Source organism: Rhinatrema bivittatum, chromosome 4 (genome assembly GCF_901001135.1).
Source record: "Rhinatrema bivittatum chromosome 4, aRhiBiv1.1, whole genome shotgun sequence".
Taxonomy (NCBI): Eukaryota; Metazoa; Chordata; class Amphibia; order Gymnophiona; family Rhinatrematidae; genus Rhinatrema; species Rhinatrema bivittatum.
In genome coordinates this window covers 202,909,694-202,931,624 of record NC_042618.1, presented here as the reverse complement: position 1 = coordinate 202,931,624, position 21,931 = coordinate 202,909,694, and the positions used below count along the sequence as shown (strand labels likewise).

The following is a 21,931-nucleotide window of genomic DNA, read 5'->3' as shown; positions in this document are numbered from 1 at the left end:
AGACGTGCTACTTCGCCCAGCACACAAGTACCCATGTAGGGACTCAGGATGCTAAGAAGACAATAATATAACTAGGTCCAAAAAGGGATTAATAAATGTATGGAAGATAAATCAGTCACAAGCTGTTGCAGCAAGTTCCATGCAGACTTGAGAGCCTGACTTCTAGAACTAGGAAGGGCGTGATGAGGAAGGAGCGCGCTAGCTGGGTGTTATATATATATATATATATATACCTCCTCTAAACAGCTACTGCTTGCCATGCTGCACTAGAAGGACCTCTGATCTGACCCGGTTTTCACAATTCTTATGTTCAGAATAAATATTTTGGGCAGGGCCTTCAGGTACTGCTTCTAGAATCCAGCTTTTGAAATCCAAGTATTTGGCATGTTCACAATCCCACTTTAAAAAAAGTAAATCATTGGGGTTTTAGATATGTCAATATTTCTCCTACACTCAAGATCAGTGTTTCTCGACCTTTTGTATGCCAGCGACCAGCTAGCTGCCTTCCTTAAATTACATGGGCCAGTTGTGCTCATGAATTGGGGGGCTGGAGTAGAGAGAGTCCTTTCCCCACCTGCTCCTTAATCTCCTGTGTCAGCCCTGCAGCTGGTTTGTCTTATTTTAAGAAGAAAATTAGAAAATAAAAACCCTCTTCCAGGGTAAGCCACCAATTGATATTTGGGGAAAAAAAAAACCATCTCGTTATTTACCAGTTGGTCATTTAGAAAAAGAAAAAAAAAATCCCTTATTTCTTTGCCAGGTAGCCACCAGTTCAACATTAAATAAGAAATCCCTTCCTTTCCCTCCCCTTGCCAGGCTGCAACACTACTAGCCACTACTCCCCATTCCCCAGACACTTTTTTTTTTCCAGTTGGGCCTGATCTGTGTGAGGGGAGCGCTTGCAGCTCAATGTTAACAAGCTGGTGTGAGACTGAGTTAGTATCGGCTCTGCTTGCAGGCCTTGCATTGGCCTCATCCCCTTCCGAGTGTCTTGAGATTGGAGCAGACACTGACAGTCTCACACCAGCTCAAATGCTCAGCTGCAGCTTCTCCTGTCTCTAAAAGGGTCCTTGGGTCCAGCCGCAGTTGCAAAAAAAAAAAAAAAGGTTCACAAGGGGGTGGAAAAGTCTATTGGGTGTGCTCCTGGCTGAAGTACATATACAGCCTCTGCAGCTGCAGGGTAGAGCCTGATTCAGTCTCATCCATCTGTGATCCCATTTGCTCCATGACTGGCAGAAGTGCTGCCAGTGATCGCTGCTGGTCCATGGGCTGGGTTGAGAAACACTGTTCTAGATGTTTTACGACTGAATGATTATAATCTAGTTCTTGAACATTCTGAACAAGTCTGTTTTTCTTGGTACCCAAACTATGCAAATGAACAGGGTTCTTAGATCAGTGGCTACAAATACCTAATAAATATTAGGGAGAGCCTGACAATCTGACTTGTGCTTTTGAGAGAACCACTATTTCGGTACATTTCTGCATACAATGTCACATTTCCAATTCCCAACAAACTTAAAAATATATACAATTTCTATACTTTTTAATGCTAATTATTAGAATGTGCCAAAGGCAGCAGCCAACTAGAAGCTGCGTCACCTTAATAAGCATGTCATTGACCATCAGAGGCAAAACAATATGTAGTTTCTGACATTACTACCCCTTCTCCAGGTTCATGCTAAGTGAGCATGTATCACTCATTCTTTCAATGCTAGCATGTCCCAGCTTTGTTTTGAAGGTCTCATTTTAAAGAATACAAATAATTACTGTCTTGTACAGTCTGCATGCAGCTGTTAAATGTCCAGACCCTACTGTGCAAAAATTGCAGAATCAATTCAAACTAGAAAGGGGCCAGAAAGCAGCCATCATGTCCCATGCTTCCCACTCTCCTCCCCCAAAGGTGGGTATTGCCTTGTAGATTTTTGGTCAATAATCAAATCTCCTGTATTTGTGCAAACTCCATTGGTAAGTTTGCTTTCATAATTGCCCCTGGAAAAAGTCCTTGCAGAGATCTGTGCCTTTTTCCATGGATACTTTTTCTGATTAATATGCATAATTCTGAAAATCCCTAACTCCATGTATTGGTGCCTGCCCTATCCCTGCTATATACAGGTAGATGTGTAGGTGGTGGAAGCTGTATAATTTTACCTGTGTAGTGGGTGGCAGTTTCATAAAGCCCATTTCTGTGGGTAAAATGCTGTTGTAGCAACAGAAATGACTTGGCATTTTTAATGTGGCTCATGACTAGATTTGACAGAGTACGAACTGCTGGGCCTCTGCTATTACTACTTTTTTATTGGTTATGTAGACTGGGAGAAAAGCATAAATGGTCTTTAATACAACAGCTTTGCAGCAAGTCCCCAGCTGCTTCTGACAAATCATGAGGTCCATATTCAGCTAACTTTAGGACAGGTCTGTGGAATGACCAGATTTACTTGGGTTAGATAACTTATCTGGCTAACTCAACTCCTCCCAGTTACACCCTCTACTTACCCAGCTATTTAACCAGATAAACAGCCAGCTAAGTGGTGATCACTGATCCCAGGCACATATTCAGCTGCTACCACTTAGCCACACACGTCTAAACTTATCCAGCAGCTAAGTGGCACCGAATATAGTCCTCCATGTTTTACTGTCTACATCAATGGAGCTGAATTGTAAAGTTGCAGCTGTGTTCTCCCTGCTTCTGCTCCGCTTAGACTAGTTGTTGGTCCTGATGTGATGATACGAGCAAAAACGACAGGTGCTTTACAAATTTTTTTCATTTTGCCAGTAGAACTACACTAGGCCTCACAAACTTTAGGGCTGCATATTTCAAGACATTGAACATACCAATGTCACGCACCCTTCCTAGTCAGCAAAGAAAAGAACAAATTTATCTCATGTATATTCAGTGTGGAGATCCTGAAAACCAGACTAGCTGGGGTCCTCCAGGACAGGTGTGGGAACACTGCTCTAAAGCAGTGCTTCTCAACCAGTCCATGGGACACTCCTAGCCAGTCAGGTTTTCATGATTATGCACAATGAATATGCATGAGAGAGAGATGTATGCACTGCTTCTATTGTATGCAAATCTCTCTTACGCATGACTGAAAACAGCTCTGTCATTAGTACTTCATCTGTTAATTAGACTGTTAGGTCCATGGTGCATAAACTGTCTATTATGTGTATCTGACAGCACTCTGTACACTTTATTCCTATATAAATTATTAGTAGCAATAGTTGGAGTCAAGTGCCTGGTATTGGCTTTGTAGAAAAAGGAGAGTGAGGTTGCATGGACCTAGTGGGGGAAAGAGGAAGTGGGTGATTGCATACTGTCAGCTGGGGAAGAAGAAGGGAAAGCTTGGGGCCTACATCCACTTGTCTTAACATGCAGTCTTCATTTCTCTCCTCCTACCAACCACTGCTTTATGTACATTATACTTTACTACCTTTCCCTATACACAAGCAACAAAGCTCTGACAAGCTCAAAATCCAAAACCTCTCTTTGGCGGGCCACTCAGAAACCTACTAAACAGCTATCATGAAGTCAAATTTGTACATATTTATCTAAAGTGCAAGCCAAATACAGAAAAGCAGAGATGTTTTGACATGTCCTCTACTCCAGCTTCTTCCTCGGACGTATAAATGAAACACATGTTGTCACATGTTCGCTTTTCTGTGTTTGCAATCTGTTTTTTAGGAATATGTATAAACAAGGCTTCCTGTATTAATTCTCCAGTAGTTGGTGACTATGCTAGAAATGAGAAATTTGACCCCAGTGCTGCTTTCCCATATTCCAGGTTCTCGTGACATGAAACGGCTGGTTTGTTCAAGCTCTTCCAGTGCAGCATGGCCTTGTGTGAACAGGTCCTTAGTTGTCATTCTTAGGCACCAACACAATCACTACTACCTTATTCAAAAAATATGGACTAAGCAAAAAAAAAAAAAACCCCAAAAAACCCTTTCCTCTGTTCTTCAGTTACTCCTATTATTTCCTGGCTTTGCCAACGTGTTTTTCAAATCTTAACTATGGCCACATGTAATGAAAATAAAATGTTAGAGATCATTTGTAAAAATGTGCCATTTTCTACAGAACAAGATTTTTTTTTTTTCTTTTTCCATTTTTTTAAAAATAGCAATTCCCTGCAAATCAGGCTAAGAAAATTAGATTTTGTTGATTCCTACTATATATTCACTTGAAAAGCTACAGATTCAAATACAGTCCAGAGGTAATAGATGCTATAAAAGGAAACATGCATTGTTCAACATTTAGAAAGCTTGCATTTTAAGAAGCCATTCCCCTATTAAAAAAAAAACAAACCCCAAAACAGTAAAAACTGTACTTTAAGTTATTTTTGAAATTCTTAAAAAACAAATAAAGACATCCTTAAAATATAGAGCATGGATGCCAGTACACTGCAAAAGCCATCCCACCATTAGATGTGTGCCTCATCTCATTTGAAACTGCTTGAAGGAAAAAGAATTTCAAAAATGACTTACAAGGCAATACAACTGAGGTTGGTACAACCTGAGGAGTGGAAATTCTCTTAGAGTTCCAGTCCCTTAACTTAAACTTGCAGCAACAGGACAGGCACTACAAGCAGAAAAAAAAAAGCACCCAACAATGTTACAAATCCATCCGTGATCACGGCTTTACTGACAACTTTCCATACAAGTAATTAAAAATGAATACAGAAAAACACAGTGGACAATGTCACAGATAAAAACAAAACTGGACGCCATTCAAATGGTTAGAGAACATTAAAAATCAGAACTAAAATTCAGAGTCTGGTTGCAGGTTTCTGCTAAAAATCTGCCCTCAGCAATCTGGCTTTAAGGATGGGGCATAAAGAAAACCTGGAGCTGGAGAAAGGGTGAATGCAGCTCAGGCGGCGTCTTTTACTATAACTATTACCATATGTTCTTCTTCTACCTTGCCCAATATCCGCACGGCCGCCTGCAGGTACTGCTGGGAGAAGTCCCCTGGGGGGAAGGCATACAGCATGCCCGTGCCCTCCCTCCCCTTGCCTCCCCCCACAGGCAGGCTGATCACACCGGCAGCCTGCTTCTGCTTCAGGTAGGACACCAGGTTCCTGAGGAGCCGTCGCTGGATGCCGGGTTCTGTGGGGAGGGCGGTCTCTGTGCCTACTGCCCCCTGTGGAGACTGTGTTGCCAGAAGCACTGCAAACCCATCTGGACTCCCTTGTTTGATCCGGCGAGTGACTTCGTCCAGCTTGGGCTGGTCAAGCCGTAGCCTCTGGGCGATCTTGAGCTGGGTTAACTTGCCACCAGATGTGTAGTCTTTTAGGAGGGCGTTGGGGATCCCTGGGTCACCCTCCAAGATGTGCATAGAAGTGGGAAAGCAGCTGTTCTTGAGCACCAGGTGCCCTGTCCATGCGAGCCGCAGGGTATGTGCATACTCCACTAAGGTCTTGGGCTTCTTGGGCTCAGCTTTGGGCTCGTCGGCTGCCTTGGGCTTTGGTTCGGCCTCAGCAGCCCGATGATTGCGTTCGCTCTCTCGCTTCCTGAGAGGGGAAGGCTCAATGGTGTCCTGGCGACCTTTCTCCTCAGGCACAGTCTGATCCTTTTCTAGCCCGCTCTCACTGCTGTGGTTCTCCTTCCGTGGCCTGTCCGGGCTGCGCTCTGAAGTCTGCCCGCTTGCTTTGGTCCTGGCCCGGTCCTCGTAAGGTGAGTGGGCTGCCCGTCCTCGCTCACTGGAGAGGCTCCGGCGCTTCCTCCTCTCAGCCCAAGGCTTGGGCTCACTGTCACTGCCCCAGCGATCACCGCTCCGGCTGCGGGCCAACCGGCTGTAGCTTTCCAGGTTGTTTCTGCGTTCACTGGCTTTGAGGGGGCTGCTCCAGTCACCCTCAATAAAGGGACGCTCGCGGTCAGAATAAAGCAGATGTGGGGGAGTCCTGTCTCTCACACGCAGATCTGCCTCCAGGCTGCGGTGTCGGCTATAGCCATCAGGAAGCAGCTCGTAGGGAACAGGCACTGCAGTCTGTGGGTACTGTGGCGGGTACCGTGCCTCCTCGGCTTTTGCAAAGTCCACCCGCAGTCTTCTCTCGGGCCCTCCAAGAGGGAAGCCCCTCATCTGCACACAGGCTGCCTGTGCTGCGTCCAGACTCTCATACTGGATGTAGGCAAAGTTGTCGCCCTTCACGTAATCAATAATCCTGATGCTGCCAAAGCGGTCAAATTCACGGGCCAAAGCTGCCAGTGACGTGTTGGGACCAAGCCCACCCACCCACAGTCGTGTGGTGGGGTTTGCCTTGCCATAGCCAATCTTGATGGGGTTGCGGCCAAAGACACGGCCTGACATGGCTACCTTGGCCCGATGAGCCATGTCCAGGTTCTGGAACTTGAGGAAGGCATAAGTGCCCCCTTGTCCCCGGGCTGGACGCTTGATCACCACCTCTTCGATCATGCCATACTTCTCAAATGCATGCCTCAGCTCGATCTCGGTGACGCTGTGGTCCAGGTTACCAATAAACAGGTTTCTGGTGGCTCGCTGATCGTCCTCGGGCATCAGATCCTCCTCAGGCACAGCGTAGCTGTACGGTCGGCCCCGCTCATCGTACATGCTGTAGTACTCCAAGGCCCGCTCCCGCTCCCGTGAGAGTCCCACGGCCTCCAGGGGGTAGATGGCGTGGCGAGGCCGCTGGTCTCTGATTGCATTGGCCACGGGGGACAGGGAGCGCTGCTTGAACTGGTAGCTGCCATGCAGGGGCAGGAAGGGCAGTTCGGGCGGGGTGGTGCTCCGGATGCGCGAGAAGACGGGCTCTACTTTGAGGAGTCGGTCGTATAGTACCAGGCGGCCCTTAGCGTGCCGGGCGTCCCTGGCATCGTCAGGGTGCCTGAAATTGACGTAGGCCACCCGGCCCAGCTCGGGCGTGTGCGAGAGCTTGACGCTGATGTCGCCGAACTTCTTGAACTCGTGGAAGAGGCCGTCCTCGATGTGCTCGTTGGAGAGCTGCGAGCCCAGGTTGCTGATGAGCAGGGTTTTGTATTCCATGAGGCTGGCGGTGACCCTGTCCGCGGGCTCCACCACGGCAGCTGCCGCCGCCGCCGCCGCCGCCCCGGCTCGCATGGGCAGGCGCATGTTGGCAGCCACCTCGGTCAAATGCTGGAGCCGGTGATTGATGTCCGCCGCCACGGCGGCCGCCGCCGCCGCGGCCGCCCGATCATCTCGACGGGAGCTCGGCTTCTCGCGGTCCCTGCTGCCGCTGCGGGCCTGTCGCTTGCTGCTGCTGCTGGTGCTGCTACTGCTGCCGCCGCCGGCGCCGCCACTACCAAGACCCGAACTCTTGTGATAGGCCCGGCTGTTGCTGCTGCTGCTGTCAGATGCGGTGGGCGCTGAAGTCCCGTCCTCCCGCCGGCTCCCGCCTTCCCGCTCCCGCTCCCTCTCGCGGTCGCGGTCCCGTTCGCGCTCTCGCTCTCTCTCCCGCTCACGCGGCCTCTTGCTAGTCGCCCGACTCGGGCTGGAGTCGCGCTCGCCTTGCCGCTTCATGGCTGGCTCTCCGCTGCCCCGCCCCACCTCGCCCTACCGCGGAATCTCTGGCTCGGCCCTGTCCTCCCTCCGCGCCGCCTCCGCCCTCACGCAGCCCCTTCGGACACCGACACCACCGCCGCCGCCATCTTGGACAATAGGAAGGTGTAGGCCCGCCTCGCCGGCTCAGAGGAGGAAGGAGACCCGCGGGCCCTGTGTTACGTCATCACCCAGCGCGGAGGCGGCGGCGGCCGCGCTACAATCTGCACAGGGGGAAACGCCCGTTCACGTGACCAAGCCAGCCTGGTTTTTTTTTTTTTTTCTTTAACTTACAACACACTTTATTAACAAATGAAAAGCAACACGAGCCTCCTAGACAGGTGTCTTTGCACTCTTCCTTTTAGCCAGCAACAGGTTTGGGTAGGGCTTGGATTTTTTGCAGATCGTGGTACCTTTAATTAAAATCACCCTAGGATTCATCAAACCCTGTTCTGCATGAGTTTCCGAGATTTCTGACCATTGTTTTTCAGAACAAGCCACTCATAACCTTGCATTACTATTTCTGTCGAAAGTTACATCCACATATGTTAGTTTGCTCCACGACTTTATAAACGATAGTATGAAGGGTAATTGATTCAGATTTTCCAAAGCACTCGGGCTGTAGGCACCACCACTATAGAGGGAGGTAAGGTAGGGTAAAGAAACAGGAGAAAGACCTAGGTTGCAGATTAAGTATGAAAACTCCTCAGTAAGGGCTGTTTTAAAAGAGTTATGCACCTGAATCAGTCTCTTTAAAAACTGACTAGGACTGAACACCTAAACTGAGTAGCAGAAAAAGTGAGCAGCAATGACATGGAATTAGAGCAGGTATAAAGAGTTAGTACTGAGCACTGATTTTCAGCACTTAGCACTTCACTTCTAGGCAAATAAATTGTAGACCTAAATCTAGTTCCCTACGTTTTAGAAATCTGCTGAATTTTCAGACAAAAATTTAGGGACCTAAGTTCAGCTAAAAAATTCTATGGCCAGAACATTTTTGTTAAGTTGACCCCCAAATGGTCACTTTGCCTTGATCTGTGAGATGGTTGGGAGAAGTGGCAAAGTCAACGACCATTGCACCTTTAGTATGTTTTTCTTGGGAGAGAGGTGACACATCACCTAACATGGGTGAAGCAACCAGAGCTAGAGTAGTATAGGAAAGGGAAACTAGGCATCTCCAGTGTTACACTTCTGCAAGTATAGGGTGGAGCTATGGGACCCAATGTGGCCTCATCATATGCAAACTTTTATTCATAAGCATGAGCTGGCATATTGTTTTCAGGAACTACATTGTGGAAACATAGACATGACGGCAGAGGAAGACCAATAGGCCCATCTACTCTGCCCAGCAAGTTTTCACACTTATTTTCTCATAATTATCTGTTACTCCAACTGCTGAGTTCAGGGCACTTAGTGGTAGCTTTTTGATTCCAATTTCCTTCCACCCCTGCCCTTGATGCAGAAAGCAGTGTTGGCGCTGTATCAAAGTGAAGTATAAGGCTTAATGGTTGAGGGTAGTATCCGTCGTATCGAGCATGTTACCCTGATGTTTGTATACTCATACTGCTCAGATCAATGCCTTGTTAGATGTTGGCTGGATGTAAATCCTATTTCTTCATTCGCCCCGCCATTGAAGCAGTGAGCTGTGCTAGATATGCATTCAAAGTGAAGTATCAGGCTTAATTGGTTTAGGGTAGTAACCACGCAACAAGCAATCTACTCCCACGCTTATTTGTTTATCCAGACTGTGCTACCTTGTTGGTTGTTACCTGAATGCAAATTCTTTTTTCCACATTTCCTCTTGCCGTTAAAGCATAGAGCAATGTTGGAGACGCATTAACCAGGTGAACATTTAGGGGTAGATTTTCAAAGCCTACGCACACCATGCCTATTTTCAAAAGGCCTGGCGGCACGCATATGTCCCAGGGCTCGAAAAAAGGGGCATGGGCGGGGCAGGGCATGAGCCTCCAGGCACAGCGGCCATTTGGTACTCCAGGTACTCCTTTGTGAACCAGATAAGTTTCATTCTTTTCTTGCTTTTCTTTACTTTTCTAGCATATATATTAGTCGCTTCAGTAATTGCTCCTTTTAGTTTGGCCCACTGTTGTTCCACATCTCTTGTTTTCTCCCAGCCTTCTCTTTCTTCCTCCAGGTTCTTCCTCCATTTCAACAAAGTGAGTTTTTGAAACACAAAACTCGGGTCTTTGTGTAACTTCTCTGTATCCTATTAGTGATATGAAACCATACTATTTGATGATCACTGGTGCTGAGGTGGGCGCCCACCTGGACATTAGAGACATTATCTCCATTAGTGAGCACTAAATCGAGTATAGCTCCCTCCCTCGTAGGTTCCATTACTATTTGTTTGAACAGAGCTCCTTGCAGGGTATCCACTAACTCTCTACTACTGTTAGATTCTGCAGAAGGGATTCTCCAGTCTACATCCGGCAGATTAAAATCTCCAACAATCCCTTCTTCCCCATCTTTTGGATGTCTTCAACCAGATCTCTGTCTAGTACTTCCATTTGAGTTGGAGGTCTGTAAACCACTCCAATAAAAACAGATGCCCCATCATCCTTTTTTTAGGACGGCCCATAAAGCTTCTTCTTTGCCCCATCTTCCTTGCAGTTCAGATGCTTGGATATTGTTTTTGACATAAAGAGCCACTCCTCCCCCTTTTCTGTCCTCGCTATCCTGCCTTATTAAGTTATATCCCGGTATCGCCATATCCCAATCATGTGAATCCGTGAACCACGTCTCCATGACAGCAACAATGTCCAAGTCCACCTCCACCATTAGGGCTTGCAGATCTGGGATTTTATTGCCTAAACTACGAGCATTTGTGCTCATAGCTTTCCAGCTATTCTGGTAAAGGTTACTGCTTTTCTTGGACTCCCTTTGTGACTTATTTAGCTGACTTTTGTTATCTCCTTTGCCCTTTTTCATTGCATTTGTATTTGAGGGGTGACATTTTAATGTCCTACTGCCACCCCCATCCTCTAGTTTAACTGCCTTATGACACAGGATTTGAATTTATCTCTTAGGATCCTTTTGCCCTCCACAGACAGATGTAAGCCATCTTTGACAAAGAGCTTTTTTCTGTTCCATACACGGCCCCATCCTCCAATATATCCAAAATATTTTTCTTTACACCAGGATTTGAGCCATACATTGACGTTATCAATATGGCTTAGCCTCTCCTTCCCCTTACCATGAACAGGTAACACTTCTGAAAAGGCGATGGTTGTGGCCATGTGTCTAATCTTCTTCGCTAGAGACTGGAAATCTCTCTGTACCACTTGGATGCTGTTACTAGCAAGGTCATTGGTTCCCAGATGGATGATAATAACAGCTTTAGAGTCTTTGCTTTCTTCTTGGATCGTTTTGACTATCTGAATAGCATTTCTGCCGGCCAATGATCCTGGAAGGCATTTGACTGTAGTGTTTCTCTCTAGAAGAGTTCCTAAATTAGTGCCTATGATGACAGAGTCACCCAGCACAATGAGCTTTTTTTCTTTGGTTATTGATTGTATTTTGGAATTTCTGTATGCATTGGGTTTCTTCTTTCTTTTCAGATACCATGTCTATCTCTTTCACCACAGCTTTATACTTATGTGATTCAGATAAGGCGTTTTGTACTTGTGTCACTTGAGAGAGCAGGTGTTTCCATATCACCGCTCTTACTCTACCAGAGCCCACCGTGACCATGTTGATTTTTGGGTTCCTTGTTGCCCTGTTCGTTGTTGCCCTTGCTGTAGTTACACAATGTTAGGTTCCAAATTAGGAGCTACCACCCAGGAAAAAGATCTAGGCATCATAGTGGATAATACTTTAAAATCATCAGCTCAGTGTGCTGCAGCAGTCAAAAAAGCAAACAGAATGTTAGGAATTATTAGGAAGGGAATGGTTAATAGAACGGAAAATAGCATAATGCCTCTATATCGCTCCATGGTGAGACCACACCTTGAATACTGTGTACAATTCTGGTCGCCACATCTCAAAAAAGATATAGTTGTGATGGGGAAGGTACAGAGAAGGGCAACCAAAATGATAAAGGGGATGGAACAGCTCCCCTATGAGGAAAGACTAAAGAGGTTAGGACTTTTCAGCTTGGAGAAGAGACGGCTGAGGGGGGATATGATAGAGGTCTTTAATATTATGAGAGGTCTTGAATGAGTAGATGGGACTGGGTTATTTACACTTTCAAATACTAGAAGGACTAGGGGGCATTCCATGAAGTTAGCAAGTAGCACATTTAAGACTAATCGGAGAAAATTCTTTTTCACTCAATGCACAATTAAGCTCTGGCATTTGATGCCAGAGGATGTGGTTAGGGCACTTAGTGTAGCTGAGTTTAAAAAAGATTTGCATAAGTTCTTGGAGGAGAAGTCCATTAACTGCTATTAATCAAATTGACTTAAGGAATAGCTACTGCTATTACTGGCATTGGAAGCATGGGATGTAATTAATGTTTTGGGTACTTGGAACCTGGATTGGCCAATGTTGGAATCAGGATGCTGGGCTTGATGGACCCAGTATGGCAACTTCTTATGTTCTTATTTTCTTATCATTGAGGGGGAACAGAGGGAAGCTGACCATGTGGGATTGTCAGCACATAAGAGATGCCAATCTGGCATACCATCATAGCAGTTTATGGATTTATCCTCTAGGAATTTATCCAAACCTTTTTTAAACCCAGTTACATTAACTGCTGTAACCACATCCTCTGGCAATGAATTCCAGAACTTATCTATGCACTGAGTGAAAAAGAATTTTCTTCGATTTGTTTTAAATGAGCTACTTGCTAACTTCAAGGACTGCCCCCTGGTCCTTCTATTATTTGAAAGTAAATAACCAATTTACATGAACTTGTTCAAGTCCTTTCATGATTTTGTAGACTTCTATTATATCTCCCCTCCATCCTGAATAGCCCTAACTTATTTAGCTTTTCCTCACCATAGAACAATACAGAGGCATTATGACATCCTCTGTTTTATTTTCCATCCCCTTCTTAAGTCCTAACATGCTGTTTGCTTTTTTGATTGCCACAGCACACTGGACCGACGATTTCAATGTATTATCCATTATGACCCCTACATCTCTTTCCTGGGTGGTAACTCCTAAGATAGAACCTAACATTGTGTAACTACAGCAAGGATTATTTTTTCCTCCATGCATCACTTTGCCCGCTAACTTTCATCTGCCATTTGGATGCCCAATTTTCCAGTTTCGCAAGGTCTTCCTGCAATTCATCACAATCTGCTTGAGATTTAACTGTTCTGCATAATTTTGTGTCATCCACAAATTTGATCACCTCACTCGTCGTACCCCTTTCCAGATCATTTATAAATATATTAAAAAGCACCGGTCCAAGTACAGATTGCAGAGGCAGGCGACTGTTTACCTTTTCCCACTGTGAAAACAGACCATTTAATCCTACTCTGTTTCCTGTATTTAAGCAACTTGCACACCACAAAAGGACATCGCCTCCTATCCCATGACTTTTTAGTTTTCTTGGAAGCCTCTCATGGGGGTCTACAGGGCTCAGGCAGCATTTTAATTGCAGACCTGCAGTTGCAAGAGAAGGGACTGGAAAGCCAGAAGCAACATCTTGTGGGGCAGTGTGAATGGGCAGGTGGAGGAGTGGTGGAGGAGGAAGCATCTGAAGGAGAAGTAGTGTTGAGGGGTGGTGGTATGGATGGCATTGGTTGAAGGTAGGTTGGGCTGCAGTACAGAAGGCAATATGTGAAGGTAGAGGGTGTGCAATACTGGTAAAGTGGTGGGATGGGAGGCATGCAGAGGGACAACAGCAGGGAAACAAGGATGGGGAAGAGCAGTGTGAGAAAGGAAAAGGGATGAAACACTGAATGTGTGAAATGGAGAAATTACTTATCTGCTAATTTCATTTTCCTTAGTTTAGACAGATGGACTCAGGACCAATGGGTATAGTGTACTCCTGATAGCAGACGGGAGACAGCCTCAGATTTCAAAGCTGATGTCAGCCTACATCTACCCATGAGCATGCTCAGCTCTTCAGTATTCTCTTCGAAAAAACAGTGTGGATATATGTGGCTTAATACTTGATTACCCTTGCTTGACCTTGAACTGGTTCAACTGATTATATATATGTAAAAATTTGAAACTGGAGACCGTCAGTGCACTGAAACAATGAACGCCGACACCTGGGCAACTGCAGGCATCTTGGATTAGAGGTAGGCCATGATTTACCCTTACTTGCTCAGTCTCGAGATTTGATATCAGAGGTTCTCTATTTCTGGAGCAGCCGTGGGCGGGATGCTGAGTCCATCTGTCTACACTAAGGAAAACAAAATTATCAGGTAAGTAATTTCTCCATTTCCTAGCGTGTAGCCAGATGGATTCAGGACCAATGGGATGTACAAAAGCTACTTCCTTACAGGGTGGGAGGCTGCCCATGGCCCACTTGGTGCTGCCCTTGCGTAAGCTGTGTCCTCCCTGGCCTGAACATCCAGGCAGTAGAACCTGGAGAAGGTGTGTAGGGAGGACCATGTCGCCCCCCGACAGATCTCAGCTGGCAAAAGCGGCTTGGTTTCAGCCCAGGAGACTGCCTGGGCCCTTGTAGAATGTGCCTTGACCTGTAGAGGTAATGGTTTTCCTGCCTCTATGTATGCTGCCTTAATTACTTTGTTGATCCAGTGGGCTATGGTCGCCCGCGATGCCGCTTCCCCTTGTTCCTTCCCGCTGTGAAGAATGAACAGGCGATCAGTTTTGCGCATAGGTCCCGATCTTTTCAGATATCTGACTAGGAGTCTGCCAACATTTAGATGGTAAAGGAGGCAGAGTCTTCAGAGTCCTTATGTTCATCTGAAGATGGTCTCGAGATGGTTTGGTTCACGTGAAACTGGGGAAACCACTTTCGGTAAGACAGAGGAGACTGTGCGCAGTTGTATGGTTCTAGGTGTGAGCCTAGGGACGGTTCCCAACACGATAGTGCCTGAGTTTGGAGATGCAACAAGCTGAAGCACCAAGGATGCCGCCTTCAACGTTAAGAGGCGTGGTGGCAGACCACGAGTTGGTCTGCAGGAAGTCCCATCTAGGTAGAGATTCCATAGAGGTGCCGGCCACTTTAGGGATGGTCGGAGTTGTTTAACCCCTTTCCAGGAGTGGGACATATCTGGATGGGTTGCTAGTCTGATGCTGTCTACTTCAGTAGTGAAGCCGGTCAGTGTGGCAAGTTGGATCTTGAAGGAGTTGAGTGCCAACCCCTTCTTCATACCATCCTGCAGGAACTCCAGGATCATGGATTATTGGCTGTCTGCAAGAGAATCCCGCGGTTCTTACACCAGGCTTCGGATACTCTCCAGATCCGTATGTAAGGCAGGGATGTGGAGACCTTGCGCGCTGGAAGCAGAGTGTCCATCACGGCCTTGTGTAACTGTGATTCATCAGGCTGGGCCTCTCAAAGAGTCAGGCCGTAAGAGAGAATCAAGACGGACCTACGTGGAGGATTGAGCCCTGCCGGATGAGATCCCTGTGTGGAGGTAGGCATAGAGGGTTCCCCACAAGTAGTCTTCGCATGTCTGCATACCATGGTTGTCTTGGTCAATCAGGGGCGACTAGTAAACTAGTACCCTGTAGTGCTCTATCTTGCGGATGACTCTGCCCAGTGGTGGCCATGGGAAAGCATACAATAAGTCTTCCTGGGACCAGGTTTCGACAAGAGCATCGAGTCCCCAGGATTGTGGTTCTCTTCTGTGACTGAAGAACCTGGGAGCTCGGGCATTGAGCCGGATTGCCAGTAGATCCAAAGCTGGGAGGCCCCAACTATTTACTATCAGTTGGAGGGCTGTGGTCGACAGCGTCCATTCCAACGGGTCTAGGCTCTCTCTGCTGGAGTAGTCTGCTGAGACATTATCTTTTCCCACAAATTGGGAGGCTGAGATCCCTCATAAGTTTATCTCCAGCCCTGCCAAGAGAGGGTCTATCTCCATAGACACCTGCCGGCTCTTGGTTCCTCCCTGGCGGTTGATGTAAGCCACTGTTGTTGCACTGTCAGACATTATTCTGATTGACTTGCCCCGGAGTCTGGCTGAATCCAAGCTCGAGCTTCCAGGCGGATTATGTTCCATTCCGCCTCTCTTTCTTGTTCCCTTGTCCTGGACCGTCAGTTCCTGACAGTGGGTTCCCCACCCTCGCAGGCTCGCACGATCTGGTTCGGTGGGGATAGGCTTACTCCTCTGCTTAGGTGGACTTCCTGTAGTCACCATTGGGGTTGAGCCTGAACCTCTGCTAGTAGTTGGAGGTGAATTGGGTAGTCCTGGGACAGTGGATTCCATCGTGACAGAAGGGAGTGCTGGAGCAGTCGTGTGTGGGCACTTGCTCATGGAACGACCTCCGGGGTTGATGACACGAGCCGCAGGCTTGAAGGTAGTCCCATATCTTGAGGCATGCATTGGTCATCAATTGTCATGATTGTTACTTCAGTTTTCTTCTCCTCGGGGGAAGGAAAACTGTTCTGTTTGGTGTTCACGACCCATCTGCTCTCCTGCAGTAGGCTCTTGACTCTGCTGGTCGCCTGCCTGTTTTCCTCCAAAGATTTTGCCCTGATCAACCTTCTTCAGTGCTGCTGCCACGACCACCATGATTTGGTGAAGGTCTTGGGGGCGGTTGCTAGGCCCAAAGGAAGCACCCAGGACTGGTAACAGTGACCCAGTATCGCAAAACATGGGAAGTACTGGTGATCCTGATGAACTGGGATGTGAAGATAGGCTTCGGAAAGGTCCAGGGAGGTTATGAACTCTCCCGGTTGTACTGGCATTATAATGGAGTGCAGGGTTTCCTTGCAGAAATGTGGCATCCGTAGATGATGGTTGACGTTTTTGAGATCCAAGATGGGTCGGAATGACCATTCCCTTCTTGGAAACGATAAACGAGATGGAATAGCGCCCAGTCGTTTGCTAGGGCGTGGGCACAGGAGTTATTGCCTTCAGACTGAGTAGTCTTGTTAATGTGGTTTCTACTGCCAGTCTCTTGAGTGGGAGCGGCAGGGTGATATCATAACTTTGTCTCAATGGATGCAGCGGAATTCCAGAGAGAGTACCCCTCTCATGATATTTAGGACCCATTTGTCAGACGTTATATCGACCCATCTTTGGTAGAAGAGGGCAAGTCGACCCCCTATGGCTTCTTCCTGTGGCTGGGCCGGTCTCTTCTCATGTGGGGTACGGCTGGAGCCTGTCTCCCGGTCCTGCTCCCCTCTTGGTGTGTCTGGTGTGTCTGCTCCGGGAGAACTGGTTCCTTCTGGAGGGGCGAGGTTCCTGGGGCTGAATTCCTGTAGGGTCTAAAGTGCTGTGAACTTCTGGCCTAGGTCCTTCTGGGGGAGGAATGTTGGGGTCATTTATCTCTATCTTCCGGTAGTCGGGGCACTGGAGATTCGCCCCATTGGTTGGTTAACTTCTCCAAAACAAGAGAGATCCTTTAAGGGGAATCTCGTGAGATTTGCTTTAGATGTCACGTCCGCAGACCAATTTCGTAGCCATAGTTGTCTTCTGGCTGCTACTACCGAGGCAACGCCTCTGGCTGGGGTGCACACTAGGTCTGAGCTTGCGTCAGTGAGGAAGGATGCCACAGATTCCATCGTATTTCCAGCCAAATTTGCATCTCTTGAGAGGAGTAATCAGGCACGTGCTACCAGTGCACAGCAGAAAGCAATCTGCAGCGTCATTGCTATTGTATCGAAAGCCTGCTTAAGGATGGGCTCCAATCGTCTGTCCTTCAGGGCCGCTCCTCCCTCAACAGGAATCATTGTTCACTTTGAGACTGCACAAGCCATAGCGTCCACTTTTGGGAATGCAGGCGCTCCTTGGCCGCAGGTTCCAGGGGGTATAGGGCTTCCAAGGGTCACCCCCCCTTTGAAGTTGGCCTTCAGAGCATTCCATTCCAGGTCAATCAGTTCCTGGATTGCTTCCAACATAGGATAGTAGCATAAGGCCTTACGAAAGGGCACCAAGATAGAGTTCCTCTTTGGTTCCACCATAGGGTCAGTGGCCAGGGGCATTCTGGCATTTGTGCGCGCCCGTAGTAATGTGCACGGCCATAGATATGCGCATGGCATTTATGCGCGGCTCAGATGTGCACTCGGCTCAGAGTTCTGCGCAGAATTGGTATGGCGATCTGCGTTCTGGAGACCAGAGACCTTAAAGTAAAGTTTCCTTCTTACCTGGTCTCGTCGCTTACCGTTTGTGTATCGGACGGTCTCCAACTGCAGGGGGAGAGGGTTTTACCTTCACCGCCGCTCTCAGATGCGCACCCGCTGCCTTTCAGCCACTCTGGGGGCTAAGTCCACGCCGGGACCAAGGCACACCTCTGAGGGATATCGGAAATCACCTCACGCATTCTCGACTGGGGAGGGACCCTTAGGTTTCACCGCAGGAGAGTGGGACTCTTCTTAAAGGTACATTTCTTTCTTTTTGCTGTAGATTTCTCTACTTTTGCTGTAATTGTTAACACTATACTAGTGTGGAATAGTGTCCGCATCTGCTATGGGAGACAGAGAAATACTGAAGAGCTGAGCATGCTGACGGGTATATGTAGGCTGACGTCAGCTTTGAAATCTGACTCCGTCTCCCATCTGCTATCAGGAGTACACTATACCCATTGGTCCTGAGTCCATCTGGGTACACGCTAGGAAATGAGGCAATAGAGAGGTGAGAGTGGATGGGATGATAGAATGGTAGGGTAGAGGAGGCATGAGTGGATGCAGAAATGAGACTAGAAAGTAAACAGAATAATGGGGAGGAATGAAGGGGTAGGAGAAGAAGCAGCAAGGGGCGAAGGACTGGAGTTTACAGAATTTGAAAGAGTAAGGCAGGTGAGAGAAAAGTCCTCTGTTATTTTGGGGGGGAATGGACTGGAAGACAAGTGACTGGAGTGACAGTGAGAGGCAAGAGAAAAGAAGAGAGGAAGACGTAGTTTGAAAAATAAATGGAAGACAAAGTATACACCATTTCAGGAAAAATACCTTGGAATTGAAGATAGAAAAAAAGTTCAAATCCATATAATTTAAAAATATTTTATTTTAAATAAACATTTTTTAAAATTGAATAGATTTTACATAAAATCTACATTTTCTTTTTTTCAGGATCAGAGCAGTGGATCTTGACCTCCACCACTCACCTTGCAGATGTGGGAACTTAGGTAAAAATTAGACATTGCACTAATATGTGACGCATTTACTAAATTTGCTCCTAGTAAATATCGCATGCCACTGCCTAGGAGCATGGTAGGCTGCTTGAATTTTCCATTTTGGTTCAGGAGCTAGGCTGGTATGATGTTTAATCCTCATTTGCTCCTGGAATTGCCTAATCTTTCTGTACATTTCCAACACTAGGTCCCTAAATACACACAGGATCTCCTGCCATAGTTTGATTGGGCCTTTACATACAAGAGGTTCCATAAACTGTTATGCAAGGAGTGTGCAAATTCACACAAATGTTATGGAGAACTTTTGAGCAAGGGCAACAAAAAATTGATGAAAAATATTTGCAAAAATTGAAATGGCGCAGTCATAAGGCAGAGACAATAAAATGCCCAGAGGGTCACTATGTAGTTGTTTGGAGCACATCTGGTGTATCCAGAATGGCATTTTTATTCTCATGTGCGATGTCAATTTTCAGAAAGGTGACTATGATAAAATGAGGAAAATGGTTAAGAAAAACAAAGGAGTAGCTGCAAAAGTTAAGAATTTACATTAGGCATGAAGATTATTTAAAAATACCATCTTGGATGCCCAAACCAGATGTATTCCAAGCATTAGAAAAGTGGAAAGAAGGCTAAACTACTAGCATTGTTAAAAGGTGAATTAAGAGAGTCTATAATAGCTAAAAGGACATCTTTCAAGAAAAGGAAAAGGGATCCAAGTGAAGAAATCAGGAAACAGCATAAGCACTGGCAAGCATTGATAAAAAAAAAAGGCAAAGAAAGAATTTGAAAAGAAACTTGCCATAGAAGCAAAAGCTCATAAAAACTTTTTCAGGTACATTCAAAGTAAAAAGCCTGCGAGGGAGTCAGTTGGACCATTAGATGATCAAGGGGTAAAAGAGGCACTGAAGGGTGACAAAGCCATAACAGACTAAATGAATACTTTGGTTTTCACTGAGGAAAATGTAAGAGCAAAACCTATGCAGAACTGAAAAATTTCAGAGTACCTGGAAGATGTAATAGGGCAAATTAAACTAAAGATCAGATGGTATACATCCCAAAATGCTGAAAGAACTGAAAAATTAAATTGCAGACCTATTTGTAATTTGTAAACTATCATTAAAATTGTCTATGGTACCTGAAGACTGGAGGTACCATAGACATTGTAATGCCAGTTTTTAAAAAAAAAAAAAAAAAAAAGGGATCAAGGGGTGATCCAAGAAACTACAGACAAGTGAGTCTGATATCTGTGCCAGGCAAAATGGTGGAAACTATCATAAAGAACAAAATTGCTTAACATATAGGTAAGCATAGTTGGGCAAAACCAACAGATTTAGCCAAGAGAAGTTTTGCCTCACCAATCTGCTACATTATTTTGAGGGCATAAACAAGCATATGGATAAAAAAGTGAGCCAGTTGATATAGTGTAACTGGATTTCCAGAAAGCATTTGACAAAAGTCCCTCATGAGACACTTCTTAGGAAATTAAAAAGTCACAAGTGTCCTCTTGTGGACTGCCAACTGGTTAAAAAAACAGAAAAAAGAAATTAAGGCTAAATGGTAAATTTTCCCAAAAGGAGAAAGGTGATCAGTAGCATGATCCAGGGATATGTTCTGGTACCATTGCATTTTTAATAAATTTATAAACGACCTGGAAATAGGAACAAGTGAGATGATCAAATTTGCTGATACACAAAATTATTCAAAGTTTTTAAATCACAAGAGGATTGTGAGAAATTGCAAGAGGACTTTGCAAAACTGGGCATGCAAATGACAAATGAAATTTAATGTGGAAAAGTGCAAAGTACACTCACAGGGGAACGAGAACTATTTTCTCTATATTATATATCATCACCACCAATAAGAAAAAAGTGCAAAACTTTATTAATACAGCTTTCAAAAGTGTTTTAGAAATGTGTCCATATAATATAAAAATCACACACACTCTCTCATTCACACCTTAAAAACATCAGAATACACACAAGTGCCAGCATATCAGGCTCCAATGAGCCTATATAATTTATACAATACCTTTTAAATGTAACGTACTTAAATACCCTGTGGATATATCCTCTTACAATCTACATATTTCTACCTCCCACCTCTATTTTCTACTTGTAATGAACTCGGTATATCAATTTAGCACATTAATGATATATGCTGATAACGCTGGACACTATGTGGAATTCTTATCCTTGAAACGTCTGTTTTTCACCACAGATGTGGCTTCACGTGGTCTGACCCCGACAGGTGGCCCCTGTTTCACATGCGTTTGCTTCCTCAGGGGGACTGCAACCACTGAGAAAACCAAAATTGAATTTCAAAAACAGGATCATAGGACATTCACCGCTCTACCCATTAAACCAATTTTTTACCTCAAAATCATTTAAACTCAAAACTTTTCTGCCAGACTGCATAGATGTTCACTGTTTCCAACCTTCATCGGGACATGGATACTCGATATTCTCAAAGACTACTCTTGTCTACTCGCAGCCGATACCAGGATCTACAAAACCCCAAACACATAGATACTAGACTTGAAACTGCCAATGCTCAGCCCAATCAACCTACTAACCCCTTTAATACCTTACACTTACCAGTTCCATGAAGCTAGTTGTTTGTGCACCACAGCAATAAGCCAATTAGTATGTTTCTCTCTTCACCGACACTTCCTACTGCGTCATGATTTCACCAATAAACTTTACATTTCTCCCACAAACATTTTAAAGCATTTCTTCAGGGCCTCCGCCCTAACGTGCTAAATGACACGTCCCAGCGTCAACCAGACGCGACGGCGTGACGTTTCTCATAGGCCTTAGCTCTAACGTGATAAATGGCACGCCCCAGCGTCTAAAAAAGGCGCAAACGACGTGACGTCAAAACATCCACAAAACTACATTTCCCTTGGACATATATACGCCTATTCCTTTGCTCACATCACCTATATACCTATCCAACCACCACATACTTCTTAATAACAAAATCACACGTTTTCCCACACCTATCAGCCAAAAATCAAACATTTTACAATGCTCAGCGCTTGTTCCCCATACTTAGCAGATATATGACAATAATGCCAATATTTATCCCATGTTATCACTGAACTAAATTGTTAAACAAAAGCAATCCATTCAATATCTACATTCAAACCCTGTGGACACAGGGTTTGCCACTCAAAAATACACTGTTGTGGAGGGAGGAGGAGGTGACATCACTTCCCATGCCGGCTGCTTCTTAGCGGGG

At 45.7% G+C, this 21,931-nt stretch overlaps 2 protein-coding genes across 2 annotated transcripts in view; one reads left to right on the top strand and one right to left on the bottom strand.

The window, feature by feature from the left end:
• The window catches only part of DCAF1 (DDB1 and CUL4 associated factor 1), a 466,661-nt gene extending 447,961 nt beyond the window's left edge, over positions 1-18,700 (top strand). Inside the window, exon 24 of the mRNA XM_029599562.1 lies at positions 18,630-18,700. Within this exon, the coding sequence (XP_029455422.1) occupies positions 18,630-18,685 (56 nt within the window). The 3' untranslated portion in view covers positions 18,686-18,700. The remainder of the gene's footprint in view (positions 1-18,629) is intronic.
• On the bottom strand, positions 4,610-7,700 carry RBM15B (RNA binding motif protein 15B). The gene has a single exon (XM_029599563.1). The coding sequence runs from the start codon at positions 7,490-7,492 to the stop codon at positions 4,868-4,870; it is 2,625 nt and encodes an 874-aa protein (XP_029455423.1). The 5' UTR covers positions 7,493-7,700; the 3' UTR covers positions 4,610-4,867.
• Positions 18,701-21,931: the final 3,231 nt, after the last annotated feature.

What these genes read in the sequence shown, in the direction of transcription:
- RBM15B (XM_029599563.1), bottom strand. Translation starts at nt 7,492, where the DNA reads ATGAAGCGGCAAGGCGAGCGCGACTCCAGCCCGAGTCGGGCGACTAGC.